Raw genomic sequence first — 20,293 nt, forward strand, 5'->3', positions numbered from 1 at the left:
TGCACACATCAAGATTCACTCTTCATTGAAATGGCATCTTTAGAGAAAAGCGATTTAATGAGATGGGGTCAGGGAGAGAATTATTCAAATTTGACTTTCCATTGAGGGTGGCACAGTGGGTAGCGCTGCTGCTTCACAGTTGGGAGACCTGAGTTCGCTTCCCAAGTCCTCCTTGCGTGGAGTTTGCATGTTCTCCCCGTGTCTGCGTGGGTTTGCTCCCACAGTCCAAAGACATGCAGTTTAGGTGCATTGGCGATTCTAAATTGTCCTTAGCGTGCGCTTGGCGTGTGTGTGTGTGCGGCCTGCGGTAGGCTGGCACCCTGCCCTGCGCCCGGTGTTGGCTGGGATTGTCTCCAGCAGAACACCCGTGACCCTATTACTACCATACGCTTTTTTTTTTTTTTTTAAATGCTAAAATCGCTCAAACTTGGCATATATAATCCAACACATGCTACTTTAGTCCACATTTTCACAAGCATTTGCTTCACAAAATGCTTATACTGATGACCCAGTGCTTTGAAATGCTGCTAAACTAGTTAAAAGTGTCCACACGTGCAAATAAGCCCACTGTACTCCAGCCCAGTTGAGAAATAACGTGCGACAGGCTCTCCTGTGTCGCCATTCTATAACCTTTGTACTTCTCAGAAGTCAACATTCTCGTTTCAGCCTTCCTTCTTTCATAAAGGTTACCCCACACCAGTGTTTCCCAACCTTGGTCCTGGGGACCCCCTGTGGCTACAGGTTTTTGTTCCTACCAGCTTTTGCTTTTTAATTGGACTCCTGGGCTAATTAAGTGATGTGTTATTTCCCCAAGTTCAGCGTTTTGGGAACAATATAGAAATTAGAAAAATAAGTTTGGCAAAAATAAATATAGTCTTACATACATGCGCATGGGAGGCAGCTAAAGGGCTTGAGTGAGGGCAATTCCGAATCAGACCGGGTTTTTGCAGAGTGCACCGACTTTTTCTCGCTCCCCTGTAGACCATTCACAGGAGATTCCACCTGGCCTTCTTGACGTCACCTCCAGGTCCGAGCTTATGGAAGACGACCTTGCCGGCTCCGGCCCCTGTGATGTCACGTCAGGGCTCGAGCCTATGGCTGAAGAGCCTTATGAGCCGGACTCCTTTGACCTCACTTCCTGTCTTCCCCTTCCCTATTCCCTCGGTTCTGTTTAGGACTCGGTTTTCTGCACATCAGTGCTGTGTAACATTTTTACAATTTTGCAGCCAGGATACCAATTATATGGGTGGCTGCCCCAAACCTTGCTATGACTTGTGGTCAAGTTTGTGACACATATACATATAAAAAAGTACCAAGCAGTTATATGTGAATAATATAACACAATATTTTCATCTTGATTTTCATTCTACTTTTCCAGGTGTTCTAGTCGTTTCATTAATCCATTATTTACTAATTAGTGCGTCTGATGCTAAAGTAGTTGCAGCCTTTGATTATTCCGTGTTGTATGCCAGCGTGTCTGCTCCGCTTGTTGAATTGTCAATACAATACAATGAAGGGGAAAAACTACACTGAGAAAGGGCAAAATATAATGAAATCACCAAAAGACAGTTCAGCATTTAAATCTCTAGCAACAGCAGAAATATTTCTAAATGTCTTATAAGTGTAAAAATGTTGCTGTGCTTTTCTGAGTGTAGAATAAAAGAAAAATAGCAGTTAATGAAATGAGATCAGTGCTGTCAGGTGTTGTCACGGATTAGGAATCTGGTGGGAACAAAAACCTGCAGTCACAAGGGGGCCGCAGGACCGAGGTTGGGAAACACTGAGCTAGTTGTTGAAAGAGCAGCGTGCAACGACAGAAGCCATCCGGGTTTTGAGATGCACCGAGGTCAGTAGGATCAGCTCGGTGGGCGACATGGCACTATGAAATGCAAACCAAGTTAGACCCACCTCAGCTGCTATACATCATTGTGACAAGAGTGTGGTATATCAAAGGCCAGACTCAGCTCTAGGGGGCAAGGGGTGAAGAGCAAACCAATCCTAGAAGAGAAGCCAATGTCTGCATATGTCTATTCTATTTATTAAAACCAGGGTGCCATCTTTTATGTAAAAACATGACCCAGGTTAGCCAATTCAGGCACAGGAAGATCAGTCTCTTACTAGCAGCAACTTGGCATGAATTGTTTTTAAATTAAGTCCATGATTCCATCCAATCATCTTCTAACCCGCTTTATCTACATCAGACAATTCCATCCATACTGGGTACAAGATGGGAAGGTGCCAGTCCATCATTGACACTCAAAAAAAACAAACACACGCCCTCAGGGCTGAGAACTCACCTTTTGTGACATACAGGTAGAAGAAGTCACAATAGAGGACAGTCTGCACCACACCTGCCACAATGGCAATGAGGTCAAAGAAGCCCTCGAAACAGAAACGCCAGATCCAGTTAAACAGATACAGTGCTCGGTAGAGACCCAGGAAGAACAGGTAGTGGGTGGTGATGGTCTCGGCCTCTCCAGTCTTGCTGATCATGAACAGCTGCGGCAAGATGGCCACCGACTCCAGATAAATGGAGAAGGTCCACAGGATCTGCAAAACAAGAAGTGTCAAGTGAATGCCTCCTTGAGGGTACATTTGTGGCTTGCAATGTGGTCGTGCTTCTGTAGTAATGCTCTCACCACAGAAACAGGCAAGTCAAGTGGGTGGAAGGCTTGCTGTGAAGAGCCGAGTTGGGATATCCATGAATTCCCTAGGTGGTACTGCAGAGTGGGGGTTACAGTCAGAGAGGTGCCTCTGTTATTTAACACCCCCTTAATGGCTACCTCAATTGTTGCAAAGGAAAACATGGAGCAAAACAGGTTGTACCATCAAGAAAGGATTCTGGTTTAAATCATGTGGTAGGCATGCAGAAAAGTACCTATAAAAATCAGCGTAGCGTTCAAATCCATAGACTTTAATATGGAGTTGGGCCCCGCTTTGCAGCTATAACGGCTCCTACTCTTCTTGGAAGGCTTTCCACAAGATTTTGGGAGTGTTTCTGTGGGTGTTCCTGCCCATTCATTCTGTAGAGCATTTATGAGGTCAGGCACTGATGTTGGAGGAGAAGGCCAGGCTTGCAATCCCTGTTCCAGTTCATCCCAAAGGTGTTCCGGTCAGGGCTGTGTGCAGGCCAGTCAAGTTCTTCCACACCAAACTCAGACCATGTCTTTATGAACCTCGCTTTGTGCACCGGAGGACAGACTTGCAGGAATAGAAAGGGGCCTTCCCCAAACTGTCTCCAAAAAGTTAGAAGCACAGAAATGTCCAAAATGTCTTGGTATCCTGAAGCATTAAGATTGCCCTTCAGCTGATGTAGGGGGCCTGGCCCAGACCCTGAAAAACAGCCCCACACCCTTACCCCTCCTCCACCAAACTTCACAGTTGGCACAATGCAGTCTGGCAGGTAATGTTCTCCCGGCATCTGCCAAACCCAGACTCGCCCACCTGACTGCCAAACAGAGAAGCGGCAGTTTAAACAGCGGAAATTTATATATACATGCTCTTGGAAGCAATGCTACCCGAATTAGCCAAAAGTGGGACACAATGTTGAGATCAACTCATTCAATGATATAAAATAAAAATTAGCTTGACCAGAAAATTGTATTTTGCAAATAAATCGTATTTGGAAATAATGCAATATGTACTTAATGATCTGGACTTATTTTTAATTAACAAATTAGTTAGTATTTGACTACTTTACTTGACATCCAGACCAAAAAACAAAAACAGAATTCACATGGTGACCTCATTATTTCTCCTACAACCACAACTAGAAATTCACATGAATGACACAAAGTGGGGAGGCGAGATGTCACAATTTGTGACCCTGAAAATGACCACGTCTCGTGAATGCAGCGTTAGAGAGGATACAAGAAGCCCCAAAATGCCCAAATCTGGTCTTCAAAGCTAAACTCACCTCAAGTGGAGAAAAGTCATGGTTGACGAGGAAAGATAAACCAGCCACAGGGACCACCAGGAACTCAATCCTAAAGGTGTCGTGGTTGCCATCATAGGTTGCCTTGAACTTCATGTAGATCAGGTAGACTGTGGCATACGCGCAGCCAATGTAAATCACCTAGAGAAAAGAAAAGAGTCGCTGCAATGAATACACCATCTGGTGAACATTTCAAGGGGGATGTGGAGGAGTAACTGAAATGGCTACAAAAAGAGTGAACTTCATGTCCCCTTTGGTCGTCAGGCCCCCATTCACAGACTTCAGCAAACCACCTGGTTATTCCACGAGTGTCACTTTCATATCCAAGTTATTCCAAATGATCCCAAATCTGCCTTCCAGACCAATATTTTGGATCAGAAGAGCCGAGTGGTACTCCTGCCCAGTCTGGCCTGCTCACCAACAGCCCAAGGCTTTCAGGCTCCTTCCAACTGGATCTGCTTACATGCAAATCCCAACAGGGCTGGCACACCACTTGTGGTCAACACCCACACCCTGTCTGCCCAGAGCAGGCCCAACCACTTTGTAGATTAATATTGGAAGTAATGGACTCCCCAAATATCCTCTCAACTCTATGGCAAGTCTTCCTGCCTCTATGGTGGAGGACTCTAATTTTAGCTATTTTTGGCTGTTCCTATTTGTTGGGGGAAGTGGGGCACCCCCATGGCACATGCCATCTAGTGGGGACATTTAACACCAAATCCAAGGAGGTATTTGGTACCCCAGAGGATTCTGGGTAGTAACAGCAGGATTCGTCTTCATTACTAGGTTTTGATTTAATAATCCAGTCTGATTTTTCATCCACACTAGCCTGGTGTTTTTAAACCCTGACAAAAGCCAAGATTTCCCCAAAACGTTTTCAAGATTTTATAAGAAAGGTCAGAGCAGACTATACTTTGAGAAGGTTGGCATCCTTCAACATCTGCAGTAAGATGCTGCAGATGTTCTACCAGACGGTTGTGGCGAGTGCCCTCTTCTACGCGGTGGTGTGCTGGGGTGGCAGCATAAAGATGAAAGACGCCTCACGCCTGGACAAACTTGTTAAGAAGGCAGGCTCTATTGTAGGATTAAAGTTGGACAGTTTAACATCTGTGGCAGAGCGACGGGCACTAAGCAAACTCCTGTCAATCATGAAGAATCCACTGCATCCACTTAACAGGATCATCTCCAGGCAGAGGAGTAGCTTCAGTGACAGACTTTTGTCACCGTCCTGCTCCACTGACAGTGTGGGGGAGGAACGATCTCCTCAGTCTATGTGACTCTTCAATTCCCCCCGGGGGAGTAAATGCTAACATTAATTTTATTTTAATTTTTTTAATTTTTATTACTATTTAATTTAATATTGTTTCTTTGTATCAGTATACTGCTGCTGGATTTTGTGAATTTCCCCTTGAGATTAATAAAGTATCTATCTATCTATCTAAGAAGAGTAAGTTACAGAAAACACACACTCGGCATTGCAGTACGGATGGATGAAAACTGAGCTTTGAGAATGTGACTCTAATTGTGTTCAGTTTGGTTCGTACCGATTACACGCCACCTCCCCGATTGGAAACTGCTCACTACAACATCTTACTCTCTGACTGACTGACACCATTAGCAGAAGGTGATAGCGGACACAAGAGGATTTGCTTTCATGTGGCTTGTTTAGAGTTTAAGAAGAAGATAACACACACAAATTACATTTTGTATAGTCTGAATGCTGCATATGTGCTGTAGGTACCAGGAAGGAAGGAAAGAAAGACTGGCATCATGGCCAGGGTTAAGGAAGGAGTCTTTGCCTGGCCAGGAGGCCATAATGAATGGACTGGGTGAATAGGCTTTCCGGAAGAAGTTCATTCCCCCACATGACAGGTGGCAGTGTTCCTCAGATCTGAACCCAATCAAGGTACCCACACAGAGGCATGGATTTGGGAGTCTTTGGGGACCACAAGAGGGTGCCCTCTCCCCATTAGGAAGGGGCGAGTCTAGGACTGCCCAAGGAGAGCAGAAGCAAGTTTGAGTCAACTTTAAAAAAAAAAAAAAAGAAGAAGAAGAAAGCTTGCCACCACCCTTCAAGTCAGTCTCGTGAGGCAGTGGGCAATACTATCTTGGAGAAGAATTGTGTATGGTGTATTTTGCTGGTGTTCGTATGGAGGAGATGCTACTTTTGACAAATAAAATTGTTTATTAGAACCCGGAATTGCGTTGAGCATTACTGTGTCTGTGGTTAGGGGCTCAGTGGCACCCCCTTGTGGTCACATGGGGGAAAAGGGAAATTTACCAGTCACTACAGCTTTGTGAAAAATCTCAGGGTGGGCAGCATAACCATCTCTTCAAGGAGACTTCATCTTTCCATTCCCATCAATTCACACGTGCCCAGTGTAGGTGGATGGCTAGACCATATGCGTTTTCAGTTGTTCTAGCATTGGGAGAGCGCTATTACTGACAGAGAGTTTCCATTTTTTTTTAAAAGAAAACGTGGCAGTGTGTATGTAGCCCAAGAAAACCGTGGTGACGCGGAGGAAGTTACCTTCATAATAGTGTTGTAGAAGGAAATGAAAGAGGTGAAGAGATCCAAATAGCGGGTAGTGAACACCAGTGCAAAAAGGACCTGGCTCTTCCCAGAAATGCCTGCAAAAAGACAAGAGAGAGAGAAAATAAATAGAATTAAAACATAAATAAATAAATAGAATTAAAACATAAATAAATAAAAAGGCACGGTGGTAGCGCTGCTGCCTCGCGGTTAGGAGACCTGGGTTTGATCCTGGGTCCTCCCTGTGTGGAATTTGCACGTTCTCCCCGTGTCTGCATGGGTTTTCTCCCACGGTCCAAAGACATGCAGGTGAGGTGGATTGGCGATCCGAAATTGTCCCTAGTGTGTGCTTGGTGTGTGTGTGTGGATGCCCTGCAGTGGCCTGGCCCCCTGCCCAGAGTTTGTTTCCTGCCTTGCGCCCCGTGTTGGCTGGGATTGGCTCCAGCAGACTCCCCCGTGACCCTGAAGTTAGGATATAGCAGGTTGGATAATGGATGGATGGAAATAAATAAATAAATAAATAAATGGCTCACTCCAGTTCCACCCACCCCAAAATGTTGCGCACACACACACACACACACACACACACACCCCAGCTTAGCAGTCTGGGTACTTCATACAGCTATGGATTTCGACACCGATAACAACTGTGTGTGGTTTTTGGCCAGTTAGGGACTTGCATTGCTTTCCAAGCCAACATATTTATTGTGCTTGAGAGAAGAAAGATCCAACACCAGGTGTATGTGTACAGTATTTAGAAGGTCGTAAACAGGTTTTCTATGCTCTAACTGCGAAAATATTCGATTTATAAATAAAGAATCCTACTTCGCGGAAATTCATTTATCGCGGCAGAGTCTGGAACGGATTAACCGCGATAAACGAGGGTTGACTGTATATGATTATACATACATACATACATACATACTGTCACAGGAGGCTGGGGGACAGACCCAGCCGGGACGCCAGGAACGACCGGGTGGTGGCATATACGTCCTCCAGTCCACAAGGGGGGGTCCACCCTGGATGTGGAGAGGACCACAGGAGAGGAGCAAGGAGGCTCAAGCCCACTGGGACCTGTGGCCACCGCGAGCCTCAGAGAGTCTGGGAAACATTCACTTCCACCACACCCGGTAAGATGGAGGCAAAGCCTTCCAGGGATGCCTGGAGTGCTTGCGGGTGCAAGAGCAGAACTTCCGCCACGCCAGGAAGTGCTGCCGGAAGAGCGTCATCGAGCAGCACCTGGAGCACGTCCGGGTGAAGATAAAAGGGTCTGCCTTCCTACAGTCTGGGAGCTCGAGTTGGGAGTGGGAGCAGGACGAAGCTCCCGTGGCGGTCCAAGTACATTGGGGAAGAGGCCCGTGTTAGTGGAGTGTTTGGTCCAGGAGCACTGCGTATTGTGAATAAACGTGTGCTTTTGATAAAGATGTGGCCTCAGTCTGATGGTGTCAGAGTACATATCAGAGTACAAACATCACATCCACAGAGCACATAACATATTCCCAGAATCAAGCAGAGGTCGCGTCCTCCACGACAACAAGTCGTGTTAGCTCAGTCTTGCCGACTGAAGCTGCTGATCAGCAACCCAAAATCATTAGCTTTATCTGCGTTCTATTTACCTCAGAAGTTGGAGTTTGGAATGATGACACACCCGAGCTGATCACGTTCCAGTAAAACGTTTGGGGGGGGGGGCTAAACAATATGGAAACCTCCAAGAAAACGTTTGGTGCGCTTGCTCTTTTGGAATAGAGACAAATGCTGAAAACGTTGGTAACGTATTACGAGTTATTTTGTGCATCCCAACACCGCAGGTACAGGTCGTCAGATAGAAGTTGGACAGACTTGCGTGTACGACCAATTAAAATGAGACACAAATGCTAACACACACTGTAGCTTTCACTTACTGTTGGTGTGCTGTAGCCATCTTGGATTTTAAGGTCAGAGTGGGGAGAGGCTCCCCAGCCAGAGTAGGATATCAAACTTGTTGGGGAATTCCAGTTAAAACTCAAAAATTCGACTTCCCAGTTTAAACAAAAAGCAGCAAATGTCACATACAGCAACCCGAGTGCTGACCATCCAGCTCAGTCTGCAAACCTTATTTTAGTGACAGCCAATTCCATGCTATGCGAAGGGGTTATCAGGCATGGCGAGATCAGCTGTAATCTACATGCCAGGTGGTCACAGTGTGCAAAACATGAGACATCTGACAGACTTGCATCTCTTCTGTTCCTCATTTCTGCATTATATACTTTGTACTTCTGAATGAGCATTCATTGGCTGTCAGCTTTCATGAACGCAAAGCCCACCTCTACGACTGAACGGGGAAGAGAAAAAAAAAATAAAAAATCAAACCTGCGCGATTTTATCAGAGTGAGTCGCTGGATAGGTCACATGACACGGGCGGCTTCATGGAACACACGCCAACTGCCTCCAACTCACTAAGATAACGAAGGGTATGACCGAAAATTCCAGAAAAGTCGTCAAATTTGACATGGCCTTTACACGCACGATTCAAACAGCTCCGACTCCCTGCAGTATTTCAGGGACACAAAAAACAGGGCTTCTTCACCGCCATGTTTGAAGTTCTCCTGTTCACATCTCATTGGCGACTGGTCTTTCATGCATGACAAACATTTAGAAGTATTAAGACTCCATTGCACAGCAGCATTTGGATTTGTAAATATTTGGCAGGTTTAATAGCTGCAGTGTGAAACCATGATGGGATCTGAATGGTTTTTGAGTAAAGGCTAGGTCACATTAGACGCATTTTCTGGAGATTCGCAGTTGTAGCTTTTATCACTGTCACGTGCTCAGAGGACAGCAAAATTCTTTCTTGCACTTTCCGCCTCACATTACAGAGGAGTTTAAGGCCTGTCTGAAACTGAATTTGAAAAAGTGTCGTCTCCAGGCAGAGGAGTAGCTTCAGTGACAGACTTTTGTCACCGTCCTGCTCCACTGACGGACTGAGGAGATCGTTCCTCCCGCACACTATGCGACTCTTCAATTCCAACCGGGGGAGTAAATGCGAACATCATTTTTTTTTTACTATTTAATTTAATATTGTTTCTTTGTATCAGTATACTGCTGCTGGATTATGTGAATTTCCCCTTGGGATTAATAAAGTATCTATCTAAATTGGGGAGACTTTGTGAGATTATCAGAAAAGTTCAAACTGGCCCAAAAATCTGCATGAATTTACAGTAATGTGTGCCGGCAAAGCAAAAAAAAAGGCAGGGGTGGTCATTAGGTAAGCATGTGGGGGCCAACATTTTCTATCAGTCCAGCAAGTGGGGTGAAGAGCTAAACGAGGCTTTTTCATCACCATAACATTTCACTAAAAGGCATTAGTATTATGGGGTTAGAAGGAAACAAATATTAGGGGAAAAGCAAGTTGTGGTGGACCTACCTACCCAACCAGGTGCCAAAAGAATTCACAATAGCCCCCCGACCTCCCCTGTGGTTGTTGCCTTCAGTGTGCACTCTCGGTGGGGAGCAGGGTAACATCTGGACAAGCCACCTGCTCAGCTCAATTCATCACACAGGTGCCCTCCTTTTATGGAATTTCATAAGCTGGTGCCAGCAGGTAATATACTTAAAACCATGACACCCCCCACCCCTTTAAACAATTGGTTCAATCACCCAAAATAGCAGGCGACTTTAGGCCTCCCTCAGCTCTGCCCTCGCAACTTTGACGTGGATGCATCTAACCAATCAGAACGCAGTTTACACTACAGCAGGCTGTCAGGCAGACTTTCTTGTCCCAACTTGCATGTCCCCGAGTCTCTTTGGGACCCCCTGCAGTCAATGAAAGCACACGGTGCTGGTGCAGAGTTAAAATGGTTGTGGCAATTATTAAAAAAAACAAAAACCATTAACTCTTAACACACTTAGGCCGTGCTGTCACAGGACAACAACAACATTTATTTCTATAGCACATTTTCATACAAAAGGATGTAGCTCAAAGTGCTTTACATAATGAAGAATAGAAAAATAAGAGACACAGTAAGAAAAGAAAATAAGTCAACATTCATTAACATAGAATAAGAGTAAGGTCCAATGGCCATGGGGGACAGAAAAAACAAAACGGCCGGAGAAAAAAAAATAAAACCTCCCCAGATACAAAATGTAGTGGGACGCCTGAAGGGGGGCAGATTGAGACGCAACCCCAACACAATGAGATACCAAACAGGGTGATTTGGCAGATGTTCAAGCAGCCAAGTCAATGCCCACCCCAAGTTGATTGGCTACAGTAGGTCCTAAAATGTGCCCAACAGCTCAGACCACCCACCATCTCCATTAACCCACCTCCACCTAACAAACTGAGTCAAAGACAGCCTGACAGGCAGAAAGTATAATGGAGTGGACCCCTGCTTCCCCTACCCTCTCAACATTGGGTGCTTAAGGAGGACATCATAAAAAAAACGCCCCCTCCCAGAAAACAGACAAGAGAATAGCGGACCCGAGATCAGGTGAACGTCCTTTGTATTAAAGAAAGGCCAAACTCTTTATAAGAAAGAGAGTTCGAATTTAGCGAGAATATTAATGGCAGGTCTCTGCTCTTGTTTAAACATTCGAGGAACAACACTGGGCTTCCTTTTGCTTTAATCGCCATAGGACGTTGGTTTATGGAAGGTGGCGATCAGATTTTTTTATTTCATGGTTTTCTTCTCAGGGCTTTTTTTGGGGAACAGAAAAGCCATCTTACTATGCGGGTGTATCCAACTGTATTGTGCGTTACTGCAGGCGTTTCGTTCTCTTAATTAAAACAAAAGTCCATGAGCCAGTTCTCTTAAAGGCAATGTCACATTAGACGACTTTTCCAGCAATTTTTAGTCATGGCCTTCATTTACATAACCTAACCTGACAAACTCGACGACCGAGATCAACTGGTTTGATTTTTTTTCTTTTTGCTTTGGTCGAAGGGGCGGGCTATTTGTGTGTGAGAGTCGAGAACCAATGAGCATCCAGCAGGACAATGCATAGAATGGAGCGATGAGGGAGAATGAACTCGTCGGTTTTGAAACTCACAAAGAGAACGGAAGCTTGTCGGTGTGCTGCCTTACAATACAGTCAAGTCAGTAAGTCGGTCATTTTCTAACCCGCTATATCCTAACACAGGGTCACGGGGGTCTGCAATACAATTTATTTTTTGCATAGCCTAAAATCACACAAGAAGGGCCGCAATGGGCTTTAACAGGCCCTTCCTTTTGATAGTCCCCCAGCCTTGAATCTCTAAGAAGATGAGGAAAAACTCCAAAAAACCCTTCTAGGGAAAAAAAAAAAATGGAAGAAACCTCAGGAAAGGCAGCTCAAAGAGAGACCCCATTCCAGGTAGGCTGGGTGCGCAGTAGGTGTCAAAAAGACGGGGGGGTCAATACAATACAAAGAACAGAATACAAGAATCATCAATACAGTATAAAAGTAAATATTACAAGGACAGGGCAGAATTTAACATCATGTAGACGATATCACAAAATATGATTTGGAGTCCTGGAGACCTTGACCATCAAGCTGCTGACAGTGCTGGGCCAGCCAATCCGATGAAAGGACCCTTCCATCCGACGATTCCTGCAGTCCTCCATTAGGAATGACTTTTTTAGGCAAGAGAAAGTAGGGTGAAATGACACCTTTTATTGGCTCCCACAAAGATAACATCATCCTAAAGTTCGCAGACGACACCGCAGTGATTGGACGCAACACTGGTGGGCATGAGGCGTCCTACAGGAGGGAGGTGGACAGTCTGGCGTCATGGTGTGAGGACAACCACCTCACCCTCAACACAAACAAGACGAAGGAGATGATAGTGGACATGAGGAAGGAGAGAAAACCTCACCGACCACTGTTCATCCGAGGGCTTGAAGTAGAGAGGGTGAGCAGCAGTAAATACCTGGGCGTCTACATCAGTCAGGACCTCACATGGACACTTAACACCACGAAGCTGGTCAAGAGGGCTCAACAGCGGCTGTACTTTCTGAGGAGGCTGAGGAAGTTTGGTATGTCGACTAAGATCCTTGGCAACTTTTACAGCTGCACTGTTGAGAGCATCTTGACCAGTTGCATCACGGTGTGGTATGGCAGCACCACTGCTACAGACCGCAAACACCTACAGAAAGGGGTAAAGACTGCTGAGATCACCACCAGGACCCCACTGCCCTCTCTGCTGAGCATCTACAACCGCAGAGTCTGCAGGAGAACTGCCTCGACTCACCCCAACACGAACTGTTCACACTTCTACCGTCAGGCAGGAGGTACAGACGTATGAAATGCAGGACTTCCAGGTATAAAGAACTCCATTAGACTCCTAAATAACTGACTGGAGTTTTTAAACTGTGGGCCACCTCATTCTATCGACCTCACACAACTGTATTGGACTTGTCCATCACACACCTACCTGCACAATTACACTTTATACTTCTATTCTGGTTTTATACTTTATGCTGCCTCTGTTACCCATTATCTATCTGCAACGTATTTATTTATGTTTATCTTTATACGTTGGTTTGTTAACCATTGGCATTTGGTGTAGACAGCAAAGAAAGAATTTCATTGTACAGGGAGACGTGTTTCCTTACTGTGAACATGACAATAAACTTTGAACTTTAACTTAGCTAAAAAGATTACAAATGCAAGCTTTCGAGGCAGCAAAGGCCCCTTCATAAAAGGTGGCACTTCACCCTACTTTCTCCAGTATCAATCTATGGCTAACACCGCACAACACTTTACTGCTATGTATTTACCTTAGGCAGGCAAAACCACCTGGCAGGTGGGCCTTGCAGAATTAAAGGGTAGAGACGGCTGCCGAGCCCACGGCAACTGCCAACACTTCATACAGCGCAGGCTCCGTCGGTCGGGCCACACGGCAATGGCAGATCAGCACTCGGTCAATAAATGAGACACGGGCTGCGATTTTCAGTCGGGTAATTCGACATGGGGCAGCGATAAGATGAAGAACGGATCCACAAATCTGACATACCCCACAACTAAAATGTAGGAATCAGTCATCAGCTTTGAGCAGGAGTCTCAAAATCATTTGGAGTTTGACACCCCTGCCCTAATGACTGGCCTGTGGAACTTTAGGAGTGCGAAATTCTAGACATACACCCTGCAGTCACTCAGGTGTGTGCTTAAAATCAGCATCTCCAGGTATAGACCAGGAGTTTTGGGGAGCCAGAACTGGCATGTTTCACCCGCTCCACGGGCGGGGCCGAGTGTGACAAGCCCAATGCCAGCTCGCGCCCATCCCAGCAAAATGATCACATTGTTTAGGTCAACTATCTCCAAAACTGAACGACCTCTCCTTGTATTCCATCAGTCCATCTGGGGCTGTGGAGTGGAATTCATTAAGAAGATTTCACCCATTGGCCCTCCACAATCGCCAGCATTGGTGGTCCTTTCTCTCATTTGGTGAATTTCGGTCTAACTGCTATTAGCCGTTAGGCGTTTGTAACCTAAAAGCCGTTACTCACTTGTATTTGGCTCTGCGCTCTTCTAATGTGATGATCAATTTTGTGAGCTGGTCCTACTGGACTTATTCCCAAACAGGCCCCCCCCTAAACTGGTACTTACTTGATTATGTTGGCCTCTTTTGTCGGTTGCTTTGGATAAAAGCGCCTGTTAAGCAAATCAATGTAAATAATTTTGCATGCAGAATTTATGAGGAAAGTGACGAAGCCTGCCATCTACTGCATACAACGCTGCCATTTGTGTCGAGTATGTGAGGTGCAGTTCTGTCAGATTCAGAGGTTTTATTGCAGACACGCCAACTGACTTGAGAACTTAACTTTTCTTTTTACTCAGACTTAATGGCTGCACTTGTTCAGTTTTTTTTAACTTTTTAGGTGATAAAGTGAACTTTGGGATCGGTTTTCCTGGCACTGGCATTACCATGGCCTTAAGTTGTAAGCAGGCAAGGATTGTGCGGTATACCAGCACTGAATAAAGTACCAAGAAAAACGATTTCTAAAACAGTAAGCTACCAGAATTTGATTTTTAGTAACAAATGTAAACTTTAGTTGTCCTCCTATTCCCGCCTATGCGGCGGAGTATAAAAACCAAGGTATTACTGATAACATTTCACCGAAAGGCATTAGTGTTATGGGGTTAGAAGAAAACAAATATTAGGGGAAAAGCAAGTTATGTGGTGGGCATATGGGCAGGTCGCCCTACCCAAACAGGTGCCAAAAGAATTCACATAAGCCCCCCAACCTCCCCTGTGGTTGTTGCCTTTACTGTAGTGTGCACTCTCGATGGGGAGCAGGGTAACATCCAGACAAGCCACCTGCTCAGCTCAAATCACACAGGTGCCCCCTTTTAAGGGATTTCATCAGCTGATGCCAGCAGGCAATATACTTAAAACCATGGTTGCCCGTGTCATTCAGAATTGACTTTAAAATTCTGCTTATAGTTTACATAGCCTTAAATAATCTCGCTCCATCTTATATATCGGAATGCCTGACGCATTATATTCCAAATCGTAGCCTTAGATCTTCAAATGAATGTCTCCTTATAATTCCAAAAGCTAAACTTAAAAGAAGTGGTGAGGCGGGCGGCCTTCTGCTGTTATGTACCTAAAATCTGGAATAGCCTGCCAATAGGAATTCGCCAGGCTGATACAGTAGAGCACTTTAAAACACTGCTGAAAACACATGACTTTAACATGGCCTTTTTATAACTTCACTTTAACTTAATACTGATGCTCTGTATGTTCAATTCTTCATAATAACTATTCACAGTTGCTCCAAAATCCATACTGACCCCAACTCTCTCATCTGTTTCTTTTTCCAGTTTCTTTGTGGTGGCGGCCTGCGCCACCCCCACCTACTCAAAGCATCATGATGCACCAACATTGATGGACTGAAAGCCAGAAGTCTACAACAACAACATTTATTTATATAGCACATTTTCATACAAACAGTAGCTCAAAGTGCTTTACATATTAAAGAATAGAAAAATGAAAGACATAATTATAAAAAATAAATCAACATTAACATCGAATAAGAGTAAGCTTCAATGGCCAGGGGGGACAGAAAAACAAAAACTCAGACGGCTGGAGAAAAAATAAAATCTGTAGGGATTCCAGACCATGATACCGCCCAGTCCCCTCTGGGCAATCTACCTAACATAAATGAAACAGTTCTCTTTGGATTTAGGGTTCTCACGGAAGGGCTTGATGATGATGATGGTCACGTAGACTTCTTCCTTTTAATCCGTCCATCATTGTTGGAGCATCATGAAGCTTTGAGTAGGTGGAGGTGGCGCAGGCAAGTCTACGTGACAATCATCATCAGGTCCTTCCATGAAAACCCTAAATACAAAGAGGACTGTTTGACTTATGTTAGGTAGATTGCCCAGAGGGACTGGCGTCTCTGGTCTGGAACCCTACAGATTTTATTTTTTCTCCAGCCTTTGGAGTTTTTTGTTTTTCTGTCCACCCTGGCCATCGGACCTTACTCTTATTCTATGTTAATTAATGTTGACTTATGTTTATCTTTTATTGTGTCTTCTATTTTTCAATTTATTTTGTAAAGCACTTTGAGCTACATTTTTTGTATGAATATGTGCTATATAAATAAATGTTGATTGATGACACCCCCATAAACAATTGGTTCAATCACTCAAAATAGTAGGCGACTTTAGGCTCCCCGTCATCTCACCTCCCTGAGCTTTACACTTACAACTGTATTGACGTGGACGTGCCCAACCAATCAGAACGCAGCTTACACTACAGCAGGAGTGGTTCCTTCTGAAGGCATTCAGTGCGTCAAAGCAACAGGGCTGGTGGGATGAGGAGTCCACTTGGCATCAAAGCTAACCAAAAAAAAAAACGTATAGTCTATTGTGCATGCTAGAGCTTGAGGAATAGGATGACAACAGGGAGGCTAGAGTAGTGGATGGGGGGGTGGAGGGAGTTGTCAGCCCCCAAAAACTTCCCACCCCAACCCAAGGTGTGAAAGCTGTTATTAAAATTCAAGTCAAATATGTGGTACCGACCCAATACTAAACCAGGCAGAGTCCTCCAACTTCAACACAGATGGGGCTGCAAACCCTGAAACGGTGGTCCTCAATGGCTATAATGACTGGAGATTTCTTTTCCAATCTGACTGTTTTATTGGTAAGGATTGGTTTCTGATTACAGAATTAATTTAATGTTATAATGTTGTCAATTCTGTCATGTCAGCTCATTCTTATATTGTAGATTCCCCTTCAAGGAGATCATCCAACCAATCAGCAGGCTGAAGTGATTAACTCGCAATTCTTCACTTATCGGTCTCCAGTTGAACTCCAAATTATGCCACTGTGGCAGAACTCGAAGTGTTCTGGACAGAGAACTACTTTGCTAAAGCCAAAACTAACAGCTGACAGTCACCTGTTAAACTATTGCTGCATCTCCTTACCAAAATGTGTTTTACAAAAAGTATTTATTTGTAAGACTCAAATCCAGCTTTAAGGTTCAGACCTGCCACCCGCTAGCACGGATTGCATCGCCGGCAGCATGGGGTTTAAGGACTGCCTTGTCCACATGTTGGCTTTCCAAGTTGAGCAGCAATAGGCACTTTCCAACCACAGGACCCACCATGTGTACTTTTTAAAAACAGGAACTACTGTGGGTGGGGTCTGGGCAATGAATTGTGTCAATATGGTTGACCACAATCACTGGTGCCATCTTATAAATCAGCAGTTTGGACCCGAGTGATCGTTGAAGTTAGATTGGCACACTTCGCACCACATCACTGTCCAAAGCTGCCTACTTGCTGCGCCACATCAAAGCAACAACCTCTTCCATGAAGTTCCGATTGCCCCCCTCTGAGCGACCAACCCTGGAACATCACTCTTCATAGCCACCTCATACACCCCACTGAAGCACTGAGTGGGTTGGGGGTCCACGTGAAGTCCCAAACACAGCTAACTTCATGCTGCACTACTCTGCTTTTCATGTCACATACCTGGTATAGAGGTTTGACGAAAGTGGCCAAGGACCTCCAGTGACCCGGGGCCTGCATCATACAGGAACTCAATGGTTCTTAAATACAAAATTTCCTGCAGTGTGAAATAGTCTATAGGGGGTTTAAAAGAGGGATCTGCACAGTGACCGAGGTCTGATGGACTGGAGAGAAGCCGAGAATGAAGAAACTTTCTTTTTGTGAGAGAGAATGAGGGGGCTGATACAATATTGCACCTTGACCATTATAAATAAAATGCATAAGAAAGAATTTAATGCCACCGTCAAACAATTGGCCAGATCTTCGCTGTTTTAATATAAGAGTCATCACATTGGTTGTCGTGTTGCCATAATGCTGTTTTATGTGACAAGAGGAACGTGGCTGTCAGATTTTTTTCTTCTTCTTCTTGTCTGATGACTTTCTAAACAAGTACGTGAACCTGATGACTGCCAGCTTGTGGACCACTTGACTCACACTTGGTGGTTCTCCTGGTGGTCACCGTTTTATTAAAATAAATGAACACACACAAACGTGCACATGGAAACAAGTTAGATTGAGAATTCCTTTATCAATGGCATCTTATAGCTACAATAAGGAGCAATTAAACCGTAAAAGCAGCTAATCAAGGGTGGCGAGACAATGAAAATGAAGCCTGAAAATCCTGCTTGAGCAATAAGTGCTTCAACAGCAATAACTGACTTCTCCTTAACCAAATCGGATTGGAACAAAAACCTGCAGCTACTACTGCCCTCCAGGACTGACCCCCCCCGACCCCCGCTATTGAGTATAGAGACCAAGATGTTAAGGAATCCCTACAATGAGGAGAATCCATAAAAAAAAAAAACAGAAAGGCTATTAATTTTTCCTCATTAGCTTGTCTGGATTCCCCAACACCCCCGTGCAAGCTTGGGGGTCTCCATGACTTTTATGAAGGGTGGATAACCAGCCAATGCTGTGAGGAATTAAAACGGAGGCATCAGATGAAAATGGAGCACCAAACGCCTGCCACAATTCACTCTGTGCCATGCCATGCCATGCAATCCAGAATGTGGCAGCAAAGCGCGACCCCCAGTCCTCGTCGCCTGCCTGCCTGCCTGCATGCGTGTGTGTAAATGAAGCTGCCACGTCACAGCCGGCGAGATACAACTCAGCTCTTCCACATCATCAGCACACAGTCCGCACCCTGGGGCGCAGCGCGAAGCCCGGACCTGTCGCGGCAGTCAGTCTCACCTTTGCACTTTGAACCCTACAGCCCCCGGACTGGACAGGTCGAGCGCTCAGGTGGTCCCAACGCGTGCCGTGTGGCATTTCGATGGACCAAAGCGTGGAAGGAGACCCCGGACGCAGATGCGGACACGCACTTCCTCCAATCCCGCGCCTGCGTTCGGCAATGGTCACTCGAAATTCTCGACGCCGCATTCCGATACAAGACCACTTTCAGAGTGACCACCACCATGCACAGTCTCTCAATTACGGATTCTTCCCACCCGTTAAATTTCCCTCATGACTCCTAATAACTGCATTTTTGACTGATCACTCCGTGATCGCATCCCATCACGCACGCGTCCACCTAGCCACGCAAGTACTTTGCCTATACGAACATTCAAAAATGATAGGCAGCAATTGGACAATAAAGTGCAATCGAAGTTTCGGGAATGAAAAGCGATTGCTGGACCATTAGCCCCTTAAAATCGAGAAGTACAAGAGGCACTTAACATTCCCAGCCTGAGCACGCCATCTTCAAGCTTGCTGCCCTTTGAACATTCCGAGTTCCCACACGTGAGACAAGATAACTTTAAAGTGGGATCTTGTAGTATACAGCATCAACGATTGGGGGGCGACACTTAGGTGTGTCTGTCTGGGAGTACAGCTACTGCTTTCGGGGGGCGAAGAGCAGCGCGTCAGCACAAATTATAGCAGAGCTGGCTTGATAAGGGGGCTCACGACATAAACACTGGTGCCCCCCTCCCACACAATACGGAGGGTACAGCTTACAAAATTCCAATTGCCCCCATTGACTCCGTTTTTTTTCCAGTTGCAGAGCAGCTTACAGGTTTGTACTTCCAACAAGCGTCCCGAACACCAGGGCTAAAACAGGGCTGTGCAAGTCAAAAGACCCCCGATGGTGACAAAACAACACGTCAAGTGGGCAATTACAGCTCCTTGCGATTACAGATAGTAAAAATAATAAAAAGAAAAACTTCTTCACACCACTAAGAAAGTGTGAACCCGGGCCTTAGGAGCAGCGGAGGGCACCTTGGCGCTCACGAAAGTTGCCATCCGTTTATAGCGTCTGTCCAACTAATAGCACTAAAAGAAAAGAAAAAACAGGTCGATATGCTATATTCCTGCAAAAGGCCAGATGTAGCTTGAAGAACTGGGCGCCAGGCACGCTAACGCCGTCTCCGGGCCCGAAGGTGGAGAAAGAGGAGGTGACGGCGGCGGCCCTCCCGTTTCAACGCACACCCTCACCACGGGAGCAACGGGCCCTACCTGCACACGACCTGCTCTTCCAGATCTTCAGCAGCAGGATGATGATGGCCGCAAGGTGCGAGAGATCGCCGGTGAGCCTGAAGATGTTCATGCTGCCAAGTGGTTGAAGCGGGCAACTCAAGTCACTGGGTCGGCGGCTCCAGCTGAGATGGAGGGCAGAAAACAATGATCAGCGCCTCACGGCTTCTTTCTCTTTCTCTCTGTGTCACACCGCGCGGTGTTTGCGAGGCTTCTTCTTCACCGCGACTGGTGTCAGACTGCGACTTGGTGCGGCGACTCAAGCTGTGTCTTCTTGCAAGCGAGCGGCTTACAGGCTGGAAAAATGGCGAGAAGCAGCTACGTGGCCCGGGGACGTGGCCAACGACGCCAGCGCTCAAAGCAGGCCGGGAAAGCCGC

The 20,293-nt window shown here is 45.6% G+C and overlaps 1 protein-coding gene across 1 annotated transcript in view; it reads right to left on the minus strand.

Annotated features, from left to right (window-relative positions):
• The window catches only part of kdelr2b (KDEL endoplasmic reticulum protein retention receptor 2b), a 21,115-nt gene extending 822 nt beyond the window's left edge, over positions 1-20,293 (minus strand). The window contains exons 1-4 of the mRNA XM_039774519.1: positions 19,898-20,293; positions 6,465-6,565; positions 3,917-4,075; positions 2,298-2,550 (exon numbers count right to left, since the gene is read on the minus strand). Coding sequence (XP_039630453.1) covers positions 2,298-2,550; positions 3,917-4,075; positions 6,465-6,565; positions 19,898-19,988 — 604 coding nt within the window. The 5' untranslated portion in view covers positions 19,989-20,293. The remainder of the gene's footprint in view (positions 1-2,297; positions 2,551-3,916; positions 4,076-6,464; positions 6,566-19,897) is intronic.

This window comes from Polypterus senegalus, chromosome 13 (genome assembly GCF_016835505.1).
Source record: "Polypterus senegalus isolate Bchr_013 chromosome 13, ASM1683550v1, whole genome shotgun sequence".
Lineage (NCBI taxonomy): Eukaryota > Metazoa > Chordata > Cladistia > Polypteriformes > Polypteridae > Polypterus > Polypterus senegalus.